At 42.5% G+C, this 25,816-nt stretch overlaps 1 protein-coding gene across 6 annotated transcripts in view; it reads right to left on the reverse strand.

The window, feature by feature from the left end:
- The window catches only part of CD80 (CD80 molecule), a 30,926-nt gene extending 9,727 nt beyond the window's left edge, over positions 1-21,199 (reverse strand). For 2 of the 6 annotated variants that reach the window (XM_029939377.1, XM_029939378.1), the window contains exons 1-5: positions 19,154-19,321; positions 15,619-15,645; positions 14,157-14,264; positions 5,613-5,930; positions 407-688 (exon numbers count right to left, since the gene is read on the reverse strand). In XM_029939377.1, the coding sequence (XP_029795237.1) occupies positions 407-688; positions 5,613-5,930; positions 14,157-14,264; positions 15,619-15,645; positions 19,154-19,304 (886 nt within the window). In that variant the 5' untranslated portion in view covers positions 19,305-19,321. Of the gene's footprint in view, positions 1-406; positions 689-5,612; positions 5,931-14,156; positions 14,268-14,776; positions 14,798-15,210; positions 15,319-15,618; positions 15,975-19,153; positions 19,322-21,147 lie in introns of those variants that run through there. The other 4 variants (XM_029939380.1, XM_029939381.1, XM_029939379.1 and 1 more) reach the window with 4 other exon arrangements.
- Between the last annotated feature and the right edge of the window lie 4,617 nt (positions 21,200-25,816).

Raw genomic sequence — 25,816 nt, forward strand, 5'->3', positions numbered from 1 at the left:
GTTCTTAAAAGGCACATTCAATCACAAAAGACAATGATTTGACACCATGAGACAATGGGAAGGAGATGCCCCAAAAGAAAGCACCAAAGCCCTAAATGGCAAGTCCAAAGAAGGACAAATTTTAGTGCTTCCAATATCAACATTATTGTTATAATAACTTCCTAAGCTGAATACTTGATATTTGGATGTCTCAATTTTAGAAAGCTTGTTAATAAAATAGAATTAGTCTAGTAATATTATGGTCACACCTTGTACAGTGACCTTATGTCACCATATCATTTTTGGGTCTAAAAATACTACAAGAAATGCTATCAAAGTCAATATGTACAATTCTACAATGCATCTGGCTGAGTTATTTTTTTTTAAATTCTACATAGTAGAAAGTCCCCAGGACAACATTACTTACATTTTTGCCAGTTGAAGATCTGTGATACTATTAAGTTTCCATACTTGACATGACACAGGAAGCTATGGTTGTTTGTAATGTTGAAATCCAGTACACTGCTAATAGTGAAGAGTTCAGTTTCAGGATCTTGGGAAACTGTTGTGTTGATGGCATTTAATTTTTCTTCATTTTCCGACCAGGAGAGCTGAGGCTTTGGAAAACCTCCAGAGGTTAAGCACATTATCCTCTTGATGTTATGAGATGGATTTCCAAGATCAATTATACTAGGGGCAGGGAAGTCAGCTAAAGAAAGAACAAGGATATAAGTACATATCACTATATTTTGGGGGATAGGGTGGGAGGAGTGAGGTTTTGGTTTTTTTTTTAAATAAATTCTCTAGCTTTAATAATAATAATAATAATAATAATAATAAAAGATATAATTTACAACTTACCACAAATCATTAATGCTTATGTATAATCCAAAGATTAACTTTGGTTTGAATTGGGTATAACAATTCTTCATCACTTTTTTTTTAAAGATCTCTAAACCTCATGTGGGGCTCAAACTCACAACCCTGAGATCAAGAGCCAAATGTTCTCTCGACTGAGCCAGCCAGGCACCCCAATTCTTCATCACTTTTGAGGGAGGTAAGAGGCCACTTATAGAAAGAAGTAGATTTATATGAATAGATATTGACATAGTATTTGCATTTGTAATAAATGAAGAGAAAAATAATAGACAACATTTATTGAACTCTTAATGTTTGTTAGGTCTGGATACTACCTCATTTCATCTTCACAATAACCCTAGGAGGCAGGTGTACATCAAGGGAGACCAAATATCAGCAATTTCATATGATTTAACCTAATTTCCATGTTATAAATAATCAGATTGAGGTTGAGAGAAGTCATGAGTAAGTGGCAAAACTTGGGTGTAAATTCAAGTTTTTCTGATACCAGAAGCTTCATTTTCCTTCTCTTCTCTTCCCTTGCCTGCTTTTTCTTTTCCTTTCCTGCCTTTCTTTTCTTCCCTTCCTAATATTTGAGGTATATAAAGTGGCTCTTTTATTGATCTATTTATTAATTAGTATTATAAAAAACACCGACGAACCCACTATCCGACTTACGAGCCAGCATATTGACTCTAACTGGTGCAAATCTACTTGTATGGTCACAGCTTTGTTGTCTCCCTATTTCCCATACTTGAGATAACCACTACCCTAAATTTTCTTTAGCATTCCCTTACTTATTCAAAAGTAGTCTTTAATAAGATAAACCTCTGTCCAAATTGTACAACACTGGGCCTGTGATCTCAACCGCTATACTTTGCTGACTTCCTTCCTGTTCTGATATGTGTTACAAGGACAGAAGAGACTCCCTAGCATCCCTCCAAGATGCTTGAGGCACTCTTTCATTTGTATACTTGACTTCCAATAAGATACTAAAGTAGATACAAAGCAAAGCCTGGTGAAATGACTGCAGAGAACATGGGAGAAAGCTCCTTTACCCGCTTTCTTCCTTATACTTAGGCCTAAAGAAATTCACACTTCTCAGCCTGAATGTGGGGAACCAAGTCCCAGATGGTTCATCTCATCTATACAGGTAGTTTTCTTCTCACAATTTGGAGTTCTACAAAGAGGTGTAGTATAGCATGATGGTAATCAACAGCAGGTTTGTTTTTTTAAGAAAAGAGTTTATTTAGAAAGCATCACTGGGATGCCAGGGTGGCTCAGTTGGTTAAGCGTCTGACTCTTGATTTCAGCTCCGGTCTTGATCTCGGGGTCATGATTTCAAGCCCCACATTCATGTTGAGTTCTGTGCTGGGTGTGAAGCCTACTTTAAAAAAAAGTATCAAAATGTAAACAAATTGTGCCACTTGGATTTTCTTTTAATACAAGACATACAATGCAAAGCTGAAGCCACTCATGAGGATTGTGCTTCTCTAGAAAGCTGGGGTGTTTTTTTTTAAGAGACCATCTGTGAATCACAACATGAGTCATAAAGATTCCTTTAAGGCACAGGCTGGGCAAGATCCAACAGCGAGCTTTAAAACCAGTTTTGCCCTCTAACCCTGGGCCAATCACTTAACCACTTTCAGTTTTACTTTGCTCATCTGTAAGATGGGGAGAATAACACCCGCCCTCCAGGGTTGTAAGCATTAAAAGACATCATTAATATAAATCATAAAGCATAGAGACTGACACACAGGAAATCAGTTAATAGACTGACTTAGGTGGGTCTCAAATTTGCCCTCTCTTGGATGAGCTCCTTCATTTATATCAAGTTGCCCAGGGGAAAACTGCCCAAACCATCCGGCAGAACTGTGAATAAGAGAAAGGGGAAGTTATGACAAGTGATTATAATTGCCAGGAAAAAGAAAAGCTTACATTCGGTTGGAGGTGAAGTCACCTTTTCTGAATCAACTCTGTCTCTAATTTAAGTCTGACATTTTCCTGAGCCATTTTTAGTTGACATTTCTACTCCTTTAATTTATCTTACAAGATGAGATCATTATATAATGGTAGCTGACATCAAGAATATCCCTTTGTAGGGCACTGGGGGGCTCAGTTGGTGGAAAACACAACTCTTGATGTGAGGGTGGTAAGTTCAAGGCCCAAGGTGGGTATAGAAGTTACTTATAATCTTTAAAAAAAAAATGAATATTTTCTTTGTTTCTTATAACACCAATGTTATGTGTTTTAACCTGGAATAACAAATCCAAGTAACTCATATCTTAAATTATGATTCATGTTCATTTCTGCACTCCGCTTCTCTGAGAGATACTGAACCACAAGAATATTTAAAATATTCTGTATATTAAAAACCATCTTTGCAAGGTCTGGCTAGGCCTCAGCTGTCTCTGCTCCCTTCAGTGAGGTGATCCACTTACGGTAACAGTACCTAAGGCCTTGCAAGACTGTGAACCATCAAAGAATTACTCCTTTGTATTTCATTTTAATGAGTTAACCCATGTTTTCACCACTCCTAATGGGGAGGGTAAAAATATCTTATTGGAGAAGAAGTGCACATGTGTTAGCTAAACATCAGTCAGCCTAGTTAATATATTAACTGGTATAGCTCTTTCCTCCAAATGCTGGTTAATGGAGGCTTTTATATACCGCTATGCTGATATAATATCATTTTGCGATCTTAGGCAAATGTAGAGAAACCAACATGTCCTGGTTAGCCTGGGATTTCCCAGGGTTGGCACTGAAAACCTCATGTTTGAGGAAACCTCTCAGTCCTAGCAAAATGGGGAGTTGATCACCCTAATCAAGTAAGTGATTATTTAATTTCTTGTTTCCCGGACTGTGGTCCGTACTGTACAGGTATCACCAGAACGCACCTCCCGCACCATACCGTAGCCGCACAGGCATCACCTGGCAGTCTGTCAGTGCAGAATTGAAGATCCCGCCCCAGACCCACTGAATTTGATTCTGCGTTTTAACAAGATCTCCAAGTGATTCATAGGAACCTTAACATTTGAGAAGCACTGCTCTAACTGACTGAGATGGAAAAATCAGAATTGATTGGTTCTGAGTCAAATGAAGCAGGCAAAGTTTCCCTTTTTGTCTTCCCCTTTCTGACTTCGGTGCCCACCATCGCCCCGCCCTTCCGAGCCCCTTTGAGGCCCCCAGCACTCTCACATTGCTTGCTTTCTTTTTTTTTTTTAATTAAAAAAAATTTTTAATGTCTTTTATTTAGTTTTGCGAGACAGAGAGAGATAGTGTGAGCAGGAGAGGGGCAGAGAGAGAAGGAGACACAGAATCCGAAGCAGGCTCCAGGCTCTGAGCTAGCTGTCAGCACAGAGCCCCACGCGGGGCTGGAACCCATGAACCTAACCGTGATATCATGACCTGAGCCGCAGCCGGCGCTTAACTGACTGAGCCACCCGGGCGCCCCTCACATTGCTTTCTTAGCTGACCTTGGTCTCCTGTATAGTCTTGCACTCCCTGAGACTCTGCCTTGGGTTTTATTCTTTATCTTTCTATCAAAATATACATAGTCCTTAGCCAACTTCCCTTTAGGTATTCTATTAGAGGACTGACTACAGCTAATGCATTAACTAATATAGTTTAATATGTTTGTGGTGCTACCTCCTCCCCAGGTAAAACATTTTCATTTTTAACAGAGATCTCATGGGGGGGAAATGCCGAAACTAAGTAGGAGCAGCAATAATGGTGGGAATTCTCAGAATCAAGGCAGGTTGGAATTTTGGAGAAGGCGGGCTTTGAAGAACATCTAAAATCACACCCGTAAATAATTACTATCTTCATGAGCAGAGAATACAGAGTGACGTTTAAGATCATTCCATGTAACTGGCTCACTTACTAAGCTTTAAGTGACTTGGGTGCTAAAGTGAAAGATTCAAAATAGCTGGAGACCAAAACAGAGAAGAAGAGTGAAGCATCTGCCAAGGATCCACTTACATGATCTGTTATCAAGGTTAATGATTATCTTCTATTAAGTAATAGGTTTGGTTTCCACTAAAGGCCCAAGTTTCCAGGAAGAAAAAGAAATGTGTTTGGATTTCAAGCATGAGGGAACGGTCAAGGGCTGTAATTTCTCAGCAGGGGGCTCAGCCTATATTAGTGACCTCTAGAACTACCACCTGTGATAAACGCAAGGTTCCTTCCTACCCAAGAAATGCTTGCCTTCACAGTAGATGTGTAAGTAGGGCTTTGATTCATGAATTAATTTTCTTCCCTGTTACAGAAATTATGTATCCAACCCTCTAATGTCTAACTTTGTGGGAATAACCATTAGATGAGAGCCTCAAATATAATAATAAATATTAATAGTCTGATAGCCATAGTAATAGGTATTCAAATACTTTTTGAAAAATATTTATGCCTGCATTGTTCCTATACCTTCCAATATACTTTCACAAGAATATATTACTGGATCAAGTGCAGTTAACAGTACAGCTACATCAAATCAAAAGTGACCCCTTATGATTCAGAAGGCAAGTCAGGTCACTGTAGTCCCCCAGGATGACTATCATGAATTTCAACTATCAAAATGCAAGAAATACACACTAATCAATATTTCCAGGATGCCTTGAGAGATCAGTTAGGGTTTATTGTTACATTACGGACTTACTTAACCCTAAATGCAGATACATCCCTCTTTGGTAACATTTTCAACTAAATCGATAGGAGAATGTCTTTAAGGGCATCAAGAGTCTGCCAGTTCATAGCAAATCAGAAAAAATCCCACTGACCTCTGACCAATAACATCACCGATGTCAGGTGTTTCACTTTGTAAGACCCTTTTTCAACCTTTTGAACGATACAGGTGTATTTGCCGTTGTCTGACAGGCGCAGAGCCATGATCACAATGGAGTGGTTTTCTGTGACATCAGTGACCGTGCGGTTCTTATACTTGGGCCACACTTGTACTTTGCCAGACATGACAGCTAACACCATTTCATCATCCTTTTGCCAATAGATTCGAATTTCTGTCAGCTCTTTGGTGGAAATGTTGTAATCACAGGATAGTACTGCTGCTTCTTTCACTGTCTTGTTCACCTGGGTGATACCTAAGGAGAGGCAGACAGAAAAGATGTTGTATTGATTAAGTATAGACTCCTGCACAAGCAGGAATTCATAGTTGTCAATAACAAAACTCAGGGTACTGTACCTAGTGACTAAGCACAATCAGAGAGTTCAGTTTGAGTTTGGTAATTTTGGTCCCCTGTGCTATTTCTTTTTTTATTTAAAAAAATTTTTTTAACATTTATTTATTTTTGAGAGAGAGAGAGAGAGAGAGAGAGTGAGTGGGGGAGGGTCAGAGAGCGAGAGGGAGACACAGAATCAGAAGCAGGCTACAGGCTCTGAGTTGTCAGCACAGAGCCTGACGCAGAGCTCGAACCCATGAACTGTGAGATCATGACCTGAGCTGAAGTTGGCTGCTTAACCCGTTGAGCCACCCAGGCGCCCCTCCCCCCACTGCTGTTTCTTAATTGTGGTTTAAAAACATAAAATATACCATCTTAACCATTTTTAAGTGTGCAGTTTCATAGTGCTAGGTATATTCACATTGTTGTGAAACAGATCTCCAGAACTTTTCATCTTCCAAGTCTGGAACTTTGTATGCATTTCTTTTTTTTTTTTTTTAGCCCTTGGTAACCACCACTTCATGTTCTGTTTCTATGCATTTGATGACTTTAGATACTGCATATAACTGAAATAATATAGTATTTTTTTGTGACTGGCTTATTTCACTTAGCATAGTGTCCTCAAGGTTCATCCATGTTTTAGCATGTGCCAGAATTTCTTCCCTTTTTAAGAAATAATAAGATAATGATAATATTCCATTGTACATATATACCACATTTTCTTTTCCATTCATCTGCTGATGGACAGTGAAGAAGAAGGTCCACTAGTACCAGAAGAAGGAGGACTTTAGGAGACCTAGCATATGAATGCTGACTATGGGTACACAACGTACTCAGCCCGATGAGAATATGTGCGATCTTAAAGGGACTTCCATGTTGATTCATTTTGGTTGTCTTATTTATAGATGAGAAAACTAAGCTCAGGAAAGGAAGCTGCCCCTGTTTTATGCTTTCTGGCCCAGACCTTTTAGGCCACTCTCCTTGTTTATTGATTTCTCCAACTTTAGGCCCCACTTCCAGGGTAAGTAGGCCAACGCTGCCCACACCCCAGCTGGCCCCCACTGTTGACTCTTTTGCTTTGAGAAACACAGTCTTTTTTGTTCCAGGCCTGGAATGACCTCATGACTTCGGGCTCATCCCCACCAGGCAAAACGTAGTATGTGCCCCCAGACTATTTCTATCCTTTTCAGGAACACAACATGGATCTATATCCGGTCCTTATCTCTTTCAGCTATCTGCAATCCATGCAACAGCTGCCCTATAAGAGGGTCCCCATTTAAAACATTCTGCCCATTTTCCCATCAGTATATTCCAGAAATGCCAACATTTCAATGTTCAAACTCCATCTTTTTGTTAGCTGCTAAGCATTTATCAGTAGCACCAAACTCCCCAGTCAGACTAGATTTTCTGATTTTTTTTTTGGTTCAGAAGGCATGGCTGTTCTTCCCATGCTGTGCTTGACCTATAAGCAGAGACCCCCCAAGCCCAAGCTCTTCCACAACTAGCCACTCCTCCCCCGCCCAATTCTATCATGTCTCATATCCCCCAGAGCCACACAGAGTCCCCTGGAGAGGCCCCTATAAGGGATGGAGTCTCCAGTCCCTCTCTCTCCTTAGATGGCATGATCATGGAGCACTAGCACCTCTCTGTCTTAACAGCCAGCCTTCAGGCCTTCATCAGATCGGATATGAGCCCCCACAGCATTAGGAAGCCAGTTTTATGACGATGGGTGTCTTTAGAGCAGTGTGAGGTAACTCCCAATGATCTGAGGCACCCTTTTTGGCTATTGTACTGAACCCTGCCACCCCCAGCTTTAAGGAACATAGCTGAGAAAGTAAAGGAATGAAAAGATATACTTCAGGGGGAGTACATAATAGCTAAATAACCCGAGCTCTTTTTTTTTTTCTAATGTTTATTTATTTGGGGGGAGGGGAGAGAGACAGAGTGGGGAGGGGCAGAGAGAGAGAATCCCAGGCAGGCTCCACAGAGCTTGATGTGGGGCTCGAACCCCCAAAACCATGAGAGCATGACCTGAGCCGAGATCAAGAGCCGGATGCTCAACTGACTGAGCCACCTAGGTGCCCCAACCTGAGCTCTTTTTAAAAAAAATACAGCAGAGAGTGCCTGGGTGGCTCAGTCAGTTAAGCGTCCAGCCCTTGATTTTGGCTCAGGTCATGATCTCACAGTTTGTGGGTTTGAGCTTCACATTGGGCTCTGTGTTGACAGCGTGGAGCCTGCTTGAGATTCTCAATCTCTCTCTCTCTCTCTCTCTCTCTCTCTCTCTCTCTCTCTCTCTCTCTCTCACATCGTCTCTCTGCCCCTCTCCCACTTGCTCACATGCACATGTGCACGCTCTCTCTCAAATTAAATAAATAATCTTTATATGAAAAAAATACAGCTGATATGTAGGAGCATGAACTATGGATTCCTATTGACTTGGATTCTAGTCCCAGCTCAGCCACTTGCTAATTAGTCTATTTCCTCATCTATAAAAAGGGTATAATACCTACCTCTCAGGCTCACTGTAAAATTAAATTCAATTAAATGACATAAATGGAAAAATCCCATAGCAGGTCTTCTATAAGACTTTTCTTTCCTTCCCCAACTCTTGCTCCCAACTTCTACCCTGTGGTCCTTTCATTTCACTCAGGGCTTATGTCAGATACATAGGATTCTCATCTTGCCATCTGCCACTATAGATACCACGACAGAAAGCAACTTATTTAACTGAGATTCTAAATGGGGTCTTTCCCTATGATCTGTTTGTTCCCACCCAAAAAGAATCCAGGATTTCTAAGTAATTTTGACACGTGGTGACATAAGCAAAAGAGGAATCTTAGGGGCACGTGGATGGCTCAGTCAGTTGAGTGTCTGACTCTTGATTTCAGTTCAGGTTATGATCCCAGGGTTGTGGAATTGAGCCCCACAGTGTGGAGCTTGCTTAAGATTCTCTCTCTCTCTCTCTCTCTCTCTCTCTCTCTCTCTCTCTCTCTCCCCCTCTGCCACTCTCCTCTGCTCACTCTTTCTCTCTCTAAAATAAAAAATTAAAAGTTAAAATAATAGACAGGAAAAGAAGAGGAATCTTAACTGAAAATGAGCTACTTTCAATGACTTTTTTTTTTTAATTCAATGATGACTCTTAAGGAGTTTTTGTCCAGCCATCTGAGGAGAAGTGTGGGTGTCTCTCTAAAGGTCAGTAACCATCAATGGGATCCTTAATGTTCCTATGTGAACTCCTCTCACCACACACTCATGCTGAAGAAGAACCAGACTGAAAAAAGGAACCAAGAATCTTCTGGGCAATTTGGAAATTCCACCGGGACCCAGCTTCCATACTCAGGGCTGCTACATGCAGACAATTAAACTGTCTCTGAAGTGTTTTGTCTGCTTCAGTGGCTCTGGAGGGGAGAATCAGGTCCCCAAAATCTGAGCATTACTGTCTAAAACTTAGTTGAATTTTGACCTTGCTTCACCATTTTACAGATGAGCATAGAAACACTTACCTGACAAAGTGGGCATGAGGATTGTGAGGTAACACACAGAAGATGTCTCTGCAGCTGTGGGCATATGATAGGTATACCAGCGCCTTCCCCAGATAGCCACACAGCCCAGTCCTTGCCTCCCTCAGGCTCCTGCTCTGGCACCCCTTTGTCAGAGAGCGCTTCTCTGACTCTCCCTAACCAGTGCCCTCCTCCCAGACCTCATCCATGCTGCTCCTCGTCAGTTCCCTACCCTGCTTTATTTCTCTTCAAGCTTATCTCTAGCAGTAGGTACTTCTGAGGCTATGAGAGCTGGGGCTTTATCTGTTTAGTTTACCGTTACATCCATGGAATCTAAAATGGGGACTGGCCCAGAGTAGGTGCTCAGTAAATATTTACTGAAAGCATGGCCAGGCATTAAGAGATGAGATCTGCCTCCATCGATTTTTGCACATTAGAATCACAACCTCAAACAAGTTGGTTCCCTGGGAATCTCTGCAAAATGGGCATAATACATTCTCTCTTAAAACTTCAGAGGATTATATGACACCCAGATAGAAAAGGGCTAAGTTAACTACAACACCCTATACAGAAATTTTAAACCTAATTTTCTGTCGTTTCTCTAATTAAATTTTCCTGTCATGCACAGCACGTGATTGTTGAATCACACACAGGACAGGCCAGAATCACTGTGGTAACTGGCTGACATCCGGATGGAGCCATGTGCCCACATCTGAGCAGAACAGCTTAAATCCCCATGTGCTGGGCTCTAGGTTAGCTCACTGGGACTTGACAGTGCTTTTTAAATAATGATGTTCCTTGACTCTAAAGGAAACACACATTCAATTTAGAAAGAATGGGAAATACAGAAATGTCTAAAAGTCATCTATAATCCCACCATCTAGTGATTTGCTGCTAATGGTCTGTGTATATCCTTCTAATGGAAGTGACCTTTTGGGACACTTCTAAGTACTTTTCATGAAGGGAACCAGCACACCCGGGCTTGTGTTGGCGTTGGGCTTGGTGCTGGGAGCACAAGGAGGAGAAGTTTCTGCTCTCCAGCAGCTGACAGATTTGAGACTTGTTACCTGATTTTTGCGTTGCTCCTGACTTTCTCTCCTCTTGAGACCCAGCCTGTGCACTCCATAGAAGTCTGATCCTTTTGTGTCTCTAAATAGTACTTAAATTTTTAAAAAGCTCAGGGACTCTGAATATCAGGGTTGTCACAGCAAGGACTGTGACTCACAGGACCCCTTGGCCAGCAGCGCTCAGACATGACAGGAAGAGTGTCTGTGGTGCACTGAGGGCATTCTTTTCCCTGTGGCTCAGTCTTCCTCAATGCCGTAGACTTATGAGCAACACCTTTCTTATGTCCCTGGCCCGCTCCTACCAAAGGCCTTTCTGCTCCCCTTAGAACTGTGCTTCCCTAAAGATACCCCACCTTGGAGAAAGCTGCCAGACAATGTCAGCCCCTCTGAAAGCAACCCTGTTAGATCCTCTGCCTTATAAATGCCAGTTTCCGGGGTGCCTGGGTGTCTCAGTTGGTTAAGCGTTCAACTTTGGCTCAGGTCATGATCTCACAGTTTGTGGGTTGAGCCCCGTGTCTAGCTCTGAGCTAACAACTCAGAGCCCGGAGCCTGCTTTGGATTCTGTGTTTCCCCCTTTCTCTGCCCTCCCCCACTCACACTCTGTCTCTCTCTCTCAAAAATAAAATAAGCATTTAAAAAACTTTTAATTAATAAATAAATAAATACCAGTTTCTGGAGTACACGAGTTTTTGCTTTTGCCTCCACAGACCAAACCAGAAGTGGAGAGGAGTCCAGCGGGCCCCTCCCTTTTCAGGACAAAGAGGTCACCTGTCCTGGGCAGCAATGGCCGGGGGTGGGTGGGTGGTGGTGCAGCTTCCTGGACCAGACCAGGAGAGAAGGGTGTGTGCCAAATCCCTTTCCCAGAAGCAAAGGCCTCCGTAGTCTCACCCCGCCTTGCCTCCCAAGAGCCATGCTCCGCTCCCAGCTGCAGCCAGTCCGGCAAACTCCCTGAGGCCACATCACATGCCCTCCGATCCCCCCGTCTTCCTCTGACTCGTCTCTTCATCAAAGCCGTCTGCCACAGCCCCTGACAGGTTTCACACTATCGCTCTGGCAACCTTACGAGCCATTCTTTCTGCTTTAGCAACACCTTTTTTTTAATGTCATTTCAGAACTTTACTACTCAAATTAAAGGACTGTGGTCCAACAGCGTCGTCCTCACCTGACTGCTTGTTAAAAGGTGCAGAATCTCAGGCCCCTCCTGATGCACCTAAGCAGAAACTGCATTTTTCAAAAAATATACAGACTGTATTTTAGAGCAGTTTTAGGTTCATAGCCAAAGAAATGGAAAGTACAGAGAGTTCCCGTATACTCCCATCTCCTCCGTGCACACGGCCTCCCTACCATCAAGTCCTATACCAGAAGTGTATCTGTGACAGTCAATGAACCCACATGAACACATCATCACCAAAGTCTGCAGTTTACTTTAGGAATCATTCTTGACACTTCTATGGGTTTTAACAAATGTAAAACGACACATATCCACCATTATGGTATCCTATTGAGTTTTTGCACAGCCCTAAAACTCTCCTGTGCTAGAAACTACTTTTAAAAAAAATTTTTTTTAATGTTTTTATTTATTGTAGAGAGAGAGAGAGAGACAGGGTGAGCAGGGGAGGGTCAGACAGAGAAGGAGTCACAGGATCCGAAGACAGGTTCCAGGCTCTGAGCTAGTGGTCAGCACAGAGCCTGATGCGGGGCTCGAACCCACAACCATGAGATCATGACCTGAGCCGAAGTCGGACGCTCGACCAACTGAGCCACCCAGGCGCCCCTAGAAATTACTTTTGACAAGGCCCCCCGGTGATGATATGTATCATTGAGGTGTGAGCAGCATTGGTAGAGACCATGTCACATCTCCTTAAAACACTTCCATCGCTTCCCGGTGCCCTCCAAATAACATTCAGGTTCCTGGCCGTGGCCCTCAAGCCCCATGGAGTCCGATCCCTGCCTCTCCTGCCCCAACACCAGCCGCCTCCACTTTGTGGCTCCTCTGTTTCCTTCACACGGTGCTCTCCCACCGTCACCCAGCTCTCCCTCACCCTTCTCTCCTGGCAGAGGAAGACATTGCTTTTTGCTCACACAGTCATTTGTGTGATTCTTTGATTGATTTTCATGTTCTTCCTAATGACTGTACCTTCTGTGAAAACAAAAGTCATGTCAATTTTGCTCACAACGTGTCCCTGCGACCAAAAGAAGTCTCCTGTACGTAGGAGATGCTGTTGAATTAATAAATGAGTAAACAAAGGGAGGAACGCTTGTGCCAGACTCATCCTTATGTTTGTGCCTTTGTCTGTGCTGTTGTCCTACTCAGAATTCTCTCGCCACCGCCCATCTGCCACCGGATGCCTGCCAGCTGCCCCAGCCTGCCCTGGTCTTAGGCTCTTACAAGCAGAACCGGGCCCTTCACTGCTCTTCACTTTCCTGTGGGTTAGTTTTGCCTTCTCCAACTAACACTCAAATCTCTTGGAGGACAGGAATCCCAGGCACAGTTTTTAAGTGCATTGTAGGTGTTCAAGCACGAGAAGCTCATGGATTTGTTTAACTCAGGACAGCAACAAAAAAAATCTGGCTGTGGCTATAGGACAAAGTGCTTTCCTAAATATTTTTCTTCGGCTCAAAGATCATCTCCTTCCACTTGCCTCTAGTTTTCCTGCTATAATTTATAAAACTCTGGTTTTAATTTTATATTCTCTTTTTCATTGGTTCTTTCACACACACATATTTCTAGGAAGCCTGTATCAATTTCCTTCTAAATATTTTTAAATTCCTTAGACTCCCCAGGAGACTCATTTGGGAGTGCTCCCCCAACATGCCAAAAGAAAAGTGTAACTGTTGGAAAGGTCAAATATAAATAGTATCTGATGCATAAGTTGTGAAACTTAAGTCACAGTTCTCTTGGTTCAGCAACCGTGTGAAAGCAAACTTTCCAGCCCAGGACAGAAAATACACGACCACCACCACTGCTGGCAAGTAATCCATCTGCCCCCCTCCCTCACATGCAGGCGTTCTGGGTGATGCCTGAAGTGCAGACACACTTAAGTTAGCAGCTCTAAAGACAAGGCCCTTTGATATTGGGTTCTTTGAAAACCAGCAAACTGGGCTGAAGCCAAAGTCTTCTCTTTACTTTGGCCAGGTGGTATGCTGTTCAGCAGAAAGATCTTTTGTTTGGACTTCAAAAATAAGGCCAGGGGCGCCTGGGTGGCTCAGTCGGATGAGCATCCGGCTTCGGCTCAGGTCATGATCTCACGGTTCGTGGATTCAAGCCCCACGTCGGGGTCTGGGCTGACCACTAGCTCAGAGTCTGGAGCCTGTTTTGGATTCTGTCTGTCTGTCTGTCTCTCTCTCTCTCTCTCTGCCACTCCCCTGTTCATGCTCTCTCACTGTCTCTCAAAAATAAATAAATGTAACAGAAAATAAGGTCAGAACCATCCTTCAGCAGGATGAGCCCCACTCTTCTCAACAGCCTCCCCAATCAAGCCCCTGAAGGTTAGCCTGCAGGGTGACAGAAGGGGGCAGCACAGAAAACTCCACCACTAAACTTGGTAGCAAACTCGGTCAAGTTCCTGAAAGTTCCTTACCTGAACAGAAGTGAAAAAGACTGGCTAGCATCAAGAGCTGAAGGAGGCTGAGGTACGGGTGCTTCAGTAGTGGCATCCTCCACTCCGCTGTGTGACCCATGGCTTCTGCTGCTTAGGGTAGAGAATGAAAACAATTTCAAACCAAGTGAGACCTGGGTAATTCCCAGCAAGCCCACATCAGGAGTAGAAGACAATTCAATTGCCTCACACAGAGGGTTCTCCTGTGATGTTTGCAAAAAACACCATGAATGGTGTCCCTGGGTTTCCAAGCTCCTGACTATAAAAGGTTGTGGGTTTATTTTCACAACCTGGAAAGGAAAAAGAGTCACCCAAGAAGGAAGGTTGGCCTACTATGGGTTATAAAACTCCCTAGTTGCCAGCCTGAAATGAGTAGGTGATAATCTGAGCAACTTCTAAACCAGACAATTGTGAGGGAAAAGCAAAGGTTGGGGGAACTCCAAGGAGGTAACCCTGCCTTGTACATGTTCCCAAAACTAACCACAGCTCTCCCATGGAATGGCTCTGTTTATGGGGATAATTAAGACTTCGGGTAAAAGCACAGAGATGATAAGGGCAGTTGGTATCAGTAAGCCAAAGTCCTGGTCCTCTTCAAAACATACCAAGAAACACAGCATCGGTGAGGGCAAAGTTCGCCCAAGGCAGTACTTAAATTATGAAAGTACTTCCTTCTCAATACATTAATATGAAACAAGCAAAGACATGTCTTAAAGGGGTAGAGATCTGAATCAACAGAAAAATCTGTCAGTAGCAAGGGAGAAGACATATTGCAAACATCACTTCTTTTATGTACTATAATGTGAGTAAGCTCATTTTTTTCAGTAAATATATCAAAATTTAGAATTGAAGTAGAATGCTGTGCTCCAATGTGATCTTCTGAGGTTGCCACCACAGACACGGTCCAATGCTCCCCAGAGGACATTTGGGCCTCCTCTTTGGAAACCACCCCAGAGGTCATTTTCCAGTCACCCTTGATTGTTTGTTTTATTAGCCACACTCCATTTTAACCAGGATTAGCTTGGATTCATTTATTCACCAGAATTTTATCAGCCATAATTCTGATGATGATTCTCCAACTGTGCTGAGAAGCCTCAGCCTCCCATAGGAATGAGATCCCGGCAGGCTCCTTTGGAAATAGGTATGCCTGTTGGAGAGAACAGGGATGGTATGCTGGTTTAAAAAGCAATCAGGTTGGGGTGCCTGGGGAGCTCAGTCAGTTAAGCATCTGAATCTTGGTTTGAACTCAGGTCATGACCTCATGGTTTGTGAGTTCAAGTCCTGCATCAGGCTCTGCACTGGCAGTGCAGAACCTGCTTGGGATTCTCTCTCTTTCCTGCTCCCTCTTCAAAATAAATAAGTAAACTTAAGATAAAAAAGAAGTCAGGTTATTGGTAACTATTCCTACCAAGCTATCCCATGTTAAGATAATACTAAATGTACTTACCGGCTGAAGAACAATTTCTCTTTTTCTCTTGAGTTAAAAAAAAAATCAAAGTATGAGGCCCCAGTTCCGAGGTGTTCTTTTCTTGCTGTCTCCAAAATAATGGCAAGTTGCTCAGTTTTTCTTTGGGTGATATATCTTCCAACTTCCTTTTACTCCTTAGAAGATCTATCTAGTGTTCTTCACCAGAAATATTTAAGTCAAAGCAAGGAATGGGTAGGGTGTTACGTATGATTTGAGGAAGCTTGCTCAGCTTTCCCTTTTTGTCAGCACCTCCTCAGAGGGTGTGGCCAAGACCAACCACACAAACCAGCAGTCTCAAGGGGAGAGAAGACTGCATTGGGCAGCCTGCGGGAGCCATTGGCTTCAGTGGTAGGTAGGCTGTGAGCTTTGTGGGCCAGCTGTTTCTGTGTCGGTCTCAAGTTTTGTTTTAGCACCCAGAGTTACCCCTCTCTACTCACGGGCCCACCACTGCAGGAGTGGGCATCTACCTCAGATGTAGGGGTCACTTTTGGGACAGTGCTGGGCTCAACAGGTCACCCTTACCTGCACTCTCACCCCCACCCCCACAGAAGCTACCTTCACAGAAAAGACTTTCAGCAGCCATGCTGGACAGGATTGCAGTCACTGTAGCCATGGTTCAGTTCACCTCAGGTGAGCACAATGAAAGAACCGAGGGGTAGGGTGAAGAAGGCACCCAGCCACCCCTTCTGTCTCAATCAGCCTGCTACCCCTGTATAGAATTCTGGGGCACTCTGTAGGTGAGCAGCTGACTCATGCTGGTGCGGTGACCTGTCTTGCACTTTTCGCAGTCTGCTTCTGGCCCTGGGGCTTCTCTGTTGCTTTGGCATGGGGTACCATGGCAAGTTCTGTGCTTGAACATGTGCTTGAACATGTGAATTGAGGGGTAGTTAGTGCCCGTGGGCTACTTCTTGACCAGAGGGGGTTGGAAGCTGACAGTTTCCAGGTGGAGAGTTCGGGAAGACATTTCATGAAGTTCTCCTGAACGTCCCAGTGGGACTGAGTACCAGTTGCCTGCAGCAAAAGCCAATGTGGTAAAGCACCCTTGTACTGGCTTTTCTTTCTTTCCTGTCTCCATCCCCCCATCCTACACCACTGGACTACATTCCCAATAAACTAGGCTTTTGTTTCCAGCTTTGCTGTCTGGAGAATCTAGGCTAATGACAGATATCATTTCTTTCTTTCTTTCTTTTCAAATTTAATTATTTATTTAGGGGAGGGGAGAGAGCGAGGGGGGAAAAGCAGAGAGAGACAGAATTCCAATTAGGCTCCACATTGCTAGGGTGGTGATACGGTAGAGATGCAATAGTTTTCCATCTAAATTTGTAGAAGTAGAAAGGTGAGTAAATTTAGGGGGAAAAAATGACAGTAGATATGATACATGAATATGGTAAACCTTGTGAATATGGTACAGAAATGTCTGAAATACTGAATTCTGGCTATTAGAAAGTAAACTTTCCTGGCAAAGACCACAGTTTAAGTTGCCCTCTGTCCTAACAGTTTTCAGCGTTAAGGAAGGCACTGAGATCCCTTCAAACTAAAAACTGATACAGAAGGATAAAACCCTCTGAGTGTCTACAGGGTCAGGAGGAGTGACAATCATCGTGAAGGAAGAGAAGGGAAGAATAAAGGCTTTTCCACTTCATGACTGTTCTCGGGCTCTGCCCAGGCATGTAGTGTGACAGATAACAGGACATCACTGGGCGGAGCATGGCCTGAGGCTCAGCTAATGACTTAGCCTCAGAAAATTGCTGACTGCATTTGAGACCAATCCTATGCATGAGAGTGGGTAGCAACGAATAGGATGTGATCTGATAGGTTCTCTTCTATCATATCCCTCCTGGGAGCATCCACGGTGCTAGTGCTTCCCTCCCAGGGGATGCAGCCGTGTGGGTGACTTTCGAAGGGTATGCAGGCACTGGTAATTTTAAGAGAATCCATTTCCAGGTTTTCAGTTTCTTGATGGACACTTTCATAAAACTTACCTGCAGTGAGAAGGACCTTGTCTTTCTCCCTATTAGAGAAGAAAAGGTCACCTCTGACTCAATGTTAATGTTACTAAGATACAGTGTTCTGGAAAGTGAAAAAACTTCAGGGTGCCAAATAAAGAAACAATTTGAAATACTGGTGTTTTAATCAATGTTGCCTTCTTAAATCAAGACAATATAAGCCCAAGAAGGGGGGTTCTCATGTCCCTCTTATCTTGGCCATGTTTCTGTAGAGGTAGAAATGTGGCAGTAGAAACAGACGTATCATAGAGTTGGCGTTCTCTCTGCCTGAAAACTTTGACTACATTCTCTACATTCTCTTTGCCCAAAAACCTTGACTGCTGCACGAGAGGCAGCAGCTTCTATTTAATAAACGTTGCCTCTTCTACTTCCTGTCTATTGGCAAAGACACCATCTCTCCCAAGGCAGCCAGAAAGAGCAAACAGAGTGTGGGTAAGAGGCACCTTGTTTCACCCTGGTGACAAGTTCATACCAGGGTTCAGTGGCTGACCGCTCTTAGAATATTCAAGCTCTATAAAGCATGCCAGGCAAGACGTTACATGACAGGGGCCCACTGCATTTTCATCTTCTCTGCTAAAAAAAAAAAAAAAAAAAAAAAAAAAAAGCTTGGTGAGCATTTTCATTCATCTGTGTCTTGGTCTGAGTCTCAGCTGCATATTTCGAATAATGATGAGGAAGGATGTTAACAACTTCCACTTTACAGTTGCAGTGACCTTCAGGCTCTCAGTGAAGAGGCTGAAAAGCTCCTCGGCTCCTTTCCCTGCTTCATTCAAAGTTGTTTATAACCCGCACCCAGCATGGGGTGGCAGGATCTAGGCTTTAAGATCATGGTGCTCCCAAGTGGTGTTATATCTGCTAAAGCTGGTAGAAATGTTATCAGTGTAAGAGTGGCCCTCTCTTCCTCTCTCAGTGTGGTCTCACTCTTTCTGGTGCTCTGGAATGGAAATCACTGGAATTCTTAAAGTGAAAAGAACAGTGGACATTCAGAGTTAACCCTTGTCCAAATTAAGGGCTCTATCACCATTGCCCACTGCCCTCTTCTGCCTGCATTTTGCACTACATTCTCTCTACCCAAAAACCTTGACTGTTCCTTAACTTTCTAGATTAGTTGCCTTTCCCTGTCTCTTTGCCCATCCAAATATCTTCCTTCCTGAAAGGACCAGACCAAATGCCATTTCTTCAAGAAGTTCTCATTGATTCTTTTAATCCCCATCCGCTCTTTCCTTTCTCTTTGCTTCTAATGTTTGTATCACTCCTTTGTCCTGTCAAGCCAATTCCTCTCAAATTTATTAAGTTTGTACTGTGAACCTGGAACTGCGTCAAGCAATGGAGATGCAAAGAGGAACAGAATGGGAGAAATAAGAACAAGGTAGAGAGACCCTAAGCAAAAAAAGCAAGCGATAGCAGAGAAAAGGACCAGAGCAATCAGCTGAATAGAGACCTGCAGAATAGGAGTCCCACACCTCCTCCAAAGCAGTAGCTCACTTCTGTAAGTCACGATTTCTCACCCTTGGATTGGGAGATCTGTCCACCAGTAGATTTTGAAACTTTCTTTGGTTCACTTTCTACCAGATGGCTGTCAGCCTCTCTGCTTCTCCCAATCCTGTTGGGATTTCCCTCCCACAGAGACAGAAGCTCAATGGCCAACTGAATCCCCATGATCCCTTCCTAGGGTATGCAATGGGCCTCTGGTACTCCTAACAGACTCATTACTCACTGGGCTGGCTCTCAGTGAGTAAAAATACAGCCTCCAGGAAATGGAAAGTAGCCACTCCTGTGGTGAAGCCTGGGGTAGAGAATCTAAAGAGTGAAACCAATGACTTCACAATGGCAGCCGGTTTAGGCAGGTTTCCTGGTGGTGTCAGGCCACTAGAGAGTCCCTCAACCTCCTCCTGTGGCCACCAGAGAAATCAGTCCAAAGCTGAAGGGATTTAGTCTGAGAGCACTGTTAAATAAAGCTCTTCACTCGGGGCATCTCAGTGGCTCAGTCAGCTAAGTGTCCGGGGGCTCAGTCAGCTAAGTCTCTGGGTGACTTAGTTAAGCATCCGACTTCGGCTCAGGTCATGATCTCACGGTTCATGGGTTTGAGCTCCATGTGGGCTCTGTGCTGACAGCTCAGACACTCAAGCCTGCTTCAGATTCTGTGTCTACCTCTCTCTGCCCCTCCTCTACTTGCTCTTTCTCCCTCTCTCTCTTTCTTTCTCTCTCTCTCTGGCTCAAAAATGAATAAGCGTTAAAAAAATTTTAATAGGCTCTTCACTCCATCAAATTATGCCTTTATGGTGGGTACCTGCTTTTCTGCAGAGGATTCAAATCTTCAAATTCCTTCTCATATTCAAAAAGCAGCTAAATGTCTATGCAAGGTGTGCTTTAAATGGCGCTCTTTCTGGGAAGACCTGCTGAGAGTTAAATTCCCCTTTCTAATCAAGCCATGCCATTTTCTCTTTAATTTTATGAATAGAATTCAACTGCTACTCCCCATATGTCTTTTTGAAATCTGGAGACCAAGACCTTTTGTTTTGACCTTTTGGTTTTCCCCTTTTGTTTATATTACATTGTCAATAAGAAACAAATGGCAACCGTTACTTCACTTTTCAGAAAAATATTCAAGGAAGAAAGAGGAGACAGGAGGAAGGGAAGGAGAGGAGGAGAAAGGAAAAGAAGAAGGGAAGAAGGAAGAAAGTAAAGGAGGGTGATTGCTCCACTTTAGGGGTGCCTAAGTAGCTTAGAGGGTTTAAACAGTAAAAACCACCTTACTGTTAAATCTTTAATTCACATGACCTTGAATTCATTGAAGCTTACTTTTGTGGCACCATACAGTCCCATTGTGAAAGCACCAAGATCATTTCTAGTTTCCTTTCTCCTCCCTGGTGGTTGGCTCCTTTCTATGTTTCTCAGGAGACAAGGAAAGGAAAATGAAATAGAAAACTGAAAAGAGTGACTTTTGTAAATTTACCAGCTCTGGTGGACAGTGTGGGGAGGGGAGGGGCAGCCAACCGCTGTGGTGGCTCTTAATTCCCCCGAATCCCGGAACCTGGACTGGCCAGGATCCCAGGGCAGGTCCCTACCCTCAGGCACAGAAGCCTCAACTCTCCTGGACACGGCATTCGTCTCTTCTTTTCTCGGAGAATCACACGATAACATGCTGTAAATTCTTTTGAAGGGAGCCCTTTTCAGTTTTGTCAGAAAAAAATCTTTCCTAAACATAACCAAACTATCTCCTGCTTTAATTTAAGATGGCTTTCTCTCATTCAGTCATCCACAGAAGTGGGGATCACTTTTGTCCATTATCCGCCCGAAACAAAGAAACAGAAACACTTCAGGGCAATAGACCATCATTACTAAGCTCCTCAAAACCACTCAGCCTGTGTGAAAATAATCTCGGCTCTCCATTGCTCTTGTCTCTGAGTTACTCAGTTTAGCATCCTTCCTTTTATTGTCTATTACTTTTCTCTGGATCAGTTTTCTACATGTAGAGATTTATTCCAAGGAAGTGACCCACCTGACTGTGGAGACTGGCAATCCAAATCCCTGGGGACCAGGAAAGAGCAGATGCTGCAGCTTGAGTCTATTAACACAAAACGTATAGACCTTTTAGAATTTCTAAAAAAGAAAAAAGGAAGAGAGTTTTTTAATTATTAAAAAAAATTTTTTTAACGTTTATTTATTGACAGACAGAAAGAGAGCATGGGAGGGGCAGAGAGAAAGAGAGACACAGAATCCGAAGCAGACTCCAGGATCTGAGCTCTGGGTTGTCAGCACAGAGCCGGATGCGGGGCTCAAACTCACAAACAGCAAGATCATGACCTGAGCCGAAGTCAGACGCTTAACTGACTGAGCCACCCAGGCGCTCCAGGAAGGGTTTTTATTCAAGTTCATGTTAGGATAGCTGCCCAAGATACACAATCTTCACAAAGAAGAGAGTGCTCCAGTAAGGAAACATTTGGTGTAGGATTATGTACAGTTATTCACATACAAAGTTACAAATAATTAAATGAAGAACATTTCAGTAAGTTGCAGACTTTATCTTAATTTTCTAGTACATGCAGAGGGCTATCTGACTTTAATTGTACAGGAAGAAGAGAAGGTTCTTACTTTTTCTTATCTTTTGTGTTCAGAATGCACCTCTTTGGTTATTTTCTTCAATGAAGCAGATGTCCAATGTGTACCCTTGGCAGAAACAGAGCCCATGCTTTGAGGTTTTGCTGAATCAATTTGACTTGGTAAATGTTAAAGTACAGCTTCCCTGGGAGCAGGGCCCACAAACACTAAAGTAGAAAACTTCCTTTATCAAGTCAGAAGACGGTCTGCTGGCAGACTTTCTCCTTCCCTGCTAGAGGTCAGGCTTTTTTCTAGTTAAGGGCTCCATACTGAATTGGTCGGCCCTCTTCTGTCATGGAAAATCATTGACTTTATTCAGTGTCTACTGATTTCAGTGCTCATCTCTTCTAAAAAAAAAAATACCTTCATAGAAACATCTAGAAAAATGTCGGACCAAATATCTGGGTATGATTGCCTAGCCCACGTGAATATGCTCACCAAGGCTTCTGAATTGCATTGATATGTGGACAGCTGCTTTGGGCTTCCAAAGTCTCCTGTACCAGCTTTTCTCTATTTTCTTCTAAAAAGCCTTTACTTCACCCCCCTCTCTCCCCAACTTTAATCCATTTTAACAAATGTGTATTGAAATCCTATTCTGTGGCATGTTTACCTTTGAAACTTTTAGTTATTTTGTGTCTGCAAGAGTTCAAGGGGCCCTGCCTATTAACCATTTCCTGTTAGTGTTCTCTCTCTCTCTTTTTGTTTTTTTAAGCTCTCATGCTTAACTAGGTGTGGTACTACACAATTAAGACACGAAGTGGCAAAGACTTGTTTAATATTGTTTTTCAGTTATGTGTGCTTCTGTTTTCCTTCAAATGAACCAGCTTTGACCATATTGCGGTTGGAGAGAAACTGAACTTCAGGACCTTATTTTCTTTGTATCAATATGAAAGGGAGTTTATGCTAAAGGCTTTACCTTATCTGAGCATTTGGAATCAATTATGCTAAAAATACTATCACTAATGACAGAAATGCTTACAATGTAAAGCCTAGTGGTTAAAAATAGAGTAAAATTGTATATACAAAGGATCCAAATTTCTTCAAAAACATGTGTAAAACAAAGATTTTAAGTATATACAGTATGAGTGGTGAAATATGAGTGGTTCTGTTTTCCCAATTTCATATAAATGATATCAAATTTACATATAATATGTAAAAATTCTAATTGTGAAAGATTAAAAGTTTCCCCTTACCCTTCTCCTGGCAAACTGTCCCATTATCCTCTTGAGAGGTAATCATAATCATTATTAACAACTCGATGTGTATCCTTTCAGTCATTTTACACACACACACACACGCACGCACACGCACGCACACACACAGCTTTTTTTACATAATACCATATATATTCTTTATTCTCAAATTTTATATTTTTACTTAATAAAATATCTCTAAGCTCTTTCCATGTGAGCTTGATTATATACCTGAAGTCTACTGATTTAAATGTCTGCCTCATGGTTTTGAACAGTTCCATAATTATGCCATGATTTAGGAGAAGGAAACACAAACTTACTTCCCTGTAAACAGATATTGAGGTTATTTCCAACTTTCAGCTACTTGAAACAATTCTGCAAAGAACATTCAGGAACACTTACCTTCATGAACATGTGTGGGTACTTCTTTTGGAGAGATTTTTAGAAGCTTTCCCAACATTTCTGCTGAAAGTATGCACTTTTCTCATTTAAAAAATGTAAACACTGTATTTAAAAAAACATTTTAAAAATATCATGAGTCAGCAGCCTAAAATGAGATCACATGGCTGGGTTCACTCCACGAGAGAGGGTCCTGTGTCAGGGCCTAGGATATATCTGGTACACAGTAGGTCTTTAATATCTGTAGGATACATAAAGATCACTCCTGGACATTGTTAACAACTCTTTAAGAAAAGCACCATTATTTCCAGCTTACAGATGAAACTTCTCAGACATTAGGTCTGAGTCCCTCAAGTTTGTTTCTCAGCAAAAGCCTCAAAATGGCAAATAATACGGAATTGGTGACTAATGGCGAGAGCTGCACTGTATCTTCCTCAGTAACACTGGGGACGGGGAACTAAATCTTCAATGTCTGTCTTTCCAGCATCTACACTCATGCCTAGCACTAATAAAATGCCAGAGAAATATTAGTTCTTGGCAGATTAGCACTCTTTCCTTTACGAACAAAATCTTGATTTTTGTGGAAGTATCCACCTCTCAGGGAAGATGTTTTACCCTTGATCAAAGGGAAACTCATAATCTAACAGTGACTAGTTTAGTCTTGGAGGGAAGCACAGGAGGAGGCTTTCCAAACAGTTTCTTCATCCTTGAAAGAAGAGATACTGTATTTTCCCATTGCACATTGTCTGTAATTGTAATCGGACTTTATACCTGTCAGAGATGTCAGCCTGGGGACCAAGCTAACACAGTGAGACTAGTAGGGCAGAGAGATGGAGGAACTGGATCCTTGATGATAACAAATAATTAACCCTGGGGACCTCTGTTATATATATGTATATATGTGTATATATATATACATATATATATATATAACATAAGAATCTAGATATGTCTACACACTTTGTTATGTAAGATAATTAGTGTCTTTATTATTTAAGCCTGGTGAGTATGGTGATGGGGGGGCATGGAGGAGTGTAATGGTTCTTTGCAGTTATTTGGAGGTAGCTGACAGATTGTTCTTTTGGTTTGCCTGACCATGTCCTTGATGTCCCAGAAACATTTTCTAATTTTTGACCAAGGAGAAAAAAATGTCAGTAGGTGTTGTCAACCTTAAAAATAAAGTAGCCAGTTATTTTACCAGCAAAATGAGTTTATGCAGGAATAGATGAACTGCAATTTGGGACATGCAAACTCCGATAAAACATAGTCAAGATCCAGAGAACAAATGAGAGGGGTTTGCTTTATAGAGGAATGGGAAAAGTTGGGAGGGGTGGTTTTGAATGAAAGTTTATTGGGGGAGAGCCAGAGTTCAGAGTCATGGCTACTTCTCAGTGGTTGAGATGTAGCAGTTTCTCATTGGCTGGGCTGTTGCTGGGCAAGGAGGAAAATCTTCATTCCTCTAGTTGGGGTAGTAGAATAAGCTGTATATAAAATAAACTGTAATGCAAGGTATATGCATGAGAGCTTCCCTCCTCAGGGCAGACTGATTCCATTTTATTCATTTCCACATTTCTCCCTTTGGTTCAAGATATTTCCTCCAAATATCACTGACCAAGAGTCAGTTTTTCTGCACTTAGTGATTTTGTCCCTTGGTACCCGGAAGGACCTTTCCTGGTTGTCATGTCCCATGTCAGTGGGAAAGTGTACAGATTGGAAAACATTGAGGTCACATTTGAGTAACAAGGAAGGATAGGAGGGAGAACTCTCAGGCATTTCCCATCTGAAGTTTATTTCTTACCAGCATCATAAATAACCATTGGATATCATCTTAAAGTGTTAAGTTAGCATCACCATATTGGGCATGTTTGACAAGTAATGGATACAAAGCTTAAAAATGATTATACAAAATAGATTTAAAAGTAATGTGACAAATCCAGTTTGTGAGATGGTGCTAAACCAGGAACCCAGCCTGAAGGTAACCAGAAGCCTAAGGACCATGGATCATTACATGAGATTTATTGTAGCCAATGTGCTTATTCCCTAATTTTATGCAGTTGGGCACATACTTCCCCAGAAGAATTTATCCATCTGCAACAGGTGGTATTGCACATAGATAATTGAGGGCTATTCAATTATCTAAAACTACTTTAGGCAGCAAGTCACGTGACTGTGTTTGGGCTCCCATTGTCTTGGCTGTGATTGGTTAACTATCCCAATATTAAAGACTGATTTCTGATCATGTGTTCATTGGTACTTGCTCTGGCCCAAGGGAGAAAGTCCCTATAGCAAACCCAGAGTCCTGAATGCCTCCTGGAAATTTCCGTTTAAGATGGCCATGGAGGCTTAGTGAGTGGACCAGTGGTAGGCTTCTGGTGTGTTATGAAGAGAAAACAGAACAGTAAATATAGGAAAAGCACATTGCCCTTTCATCCTCCTGCTGTCACAACAGTGAGCTGCCCATTGCCAAAACTTCCTCAT

The sequence above is a fragment of the Suricata suricatta genome, chromosome 5 (genome assembly GCF_006229205.1).
Source record: "Suricata suricatta isolate VVHF042 chromosome 5, meerkat_22Aug2017_6uvM2_HiC, whole genome shotgun sequence".
Taxonomy (NCBI): Eukaryota; Metazoa; Chordata; class Mammalia; order Carnivora; family Herpestidae; genus Suricata; species Suricata suricatta.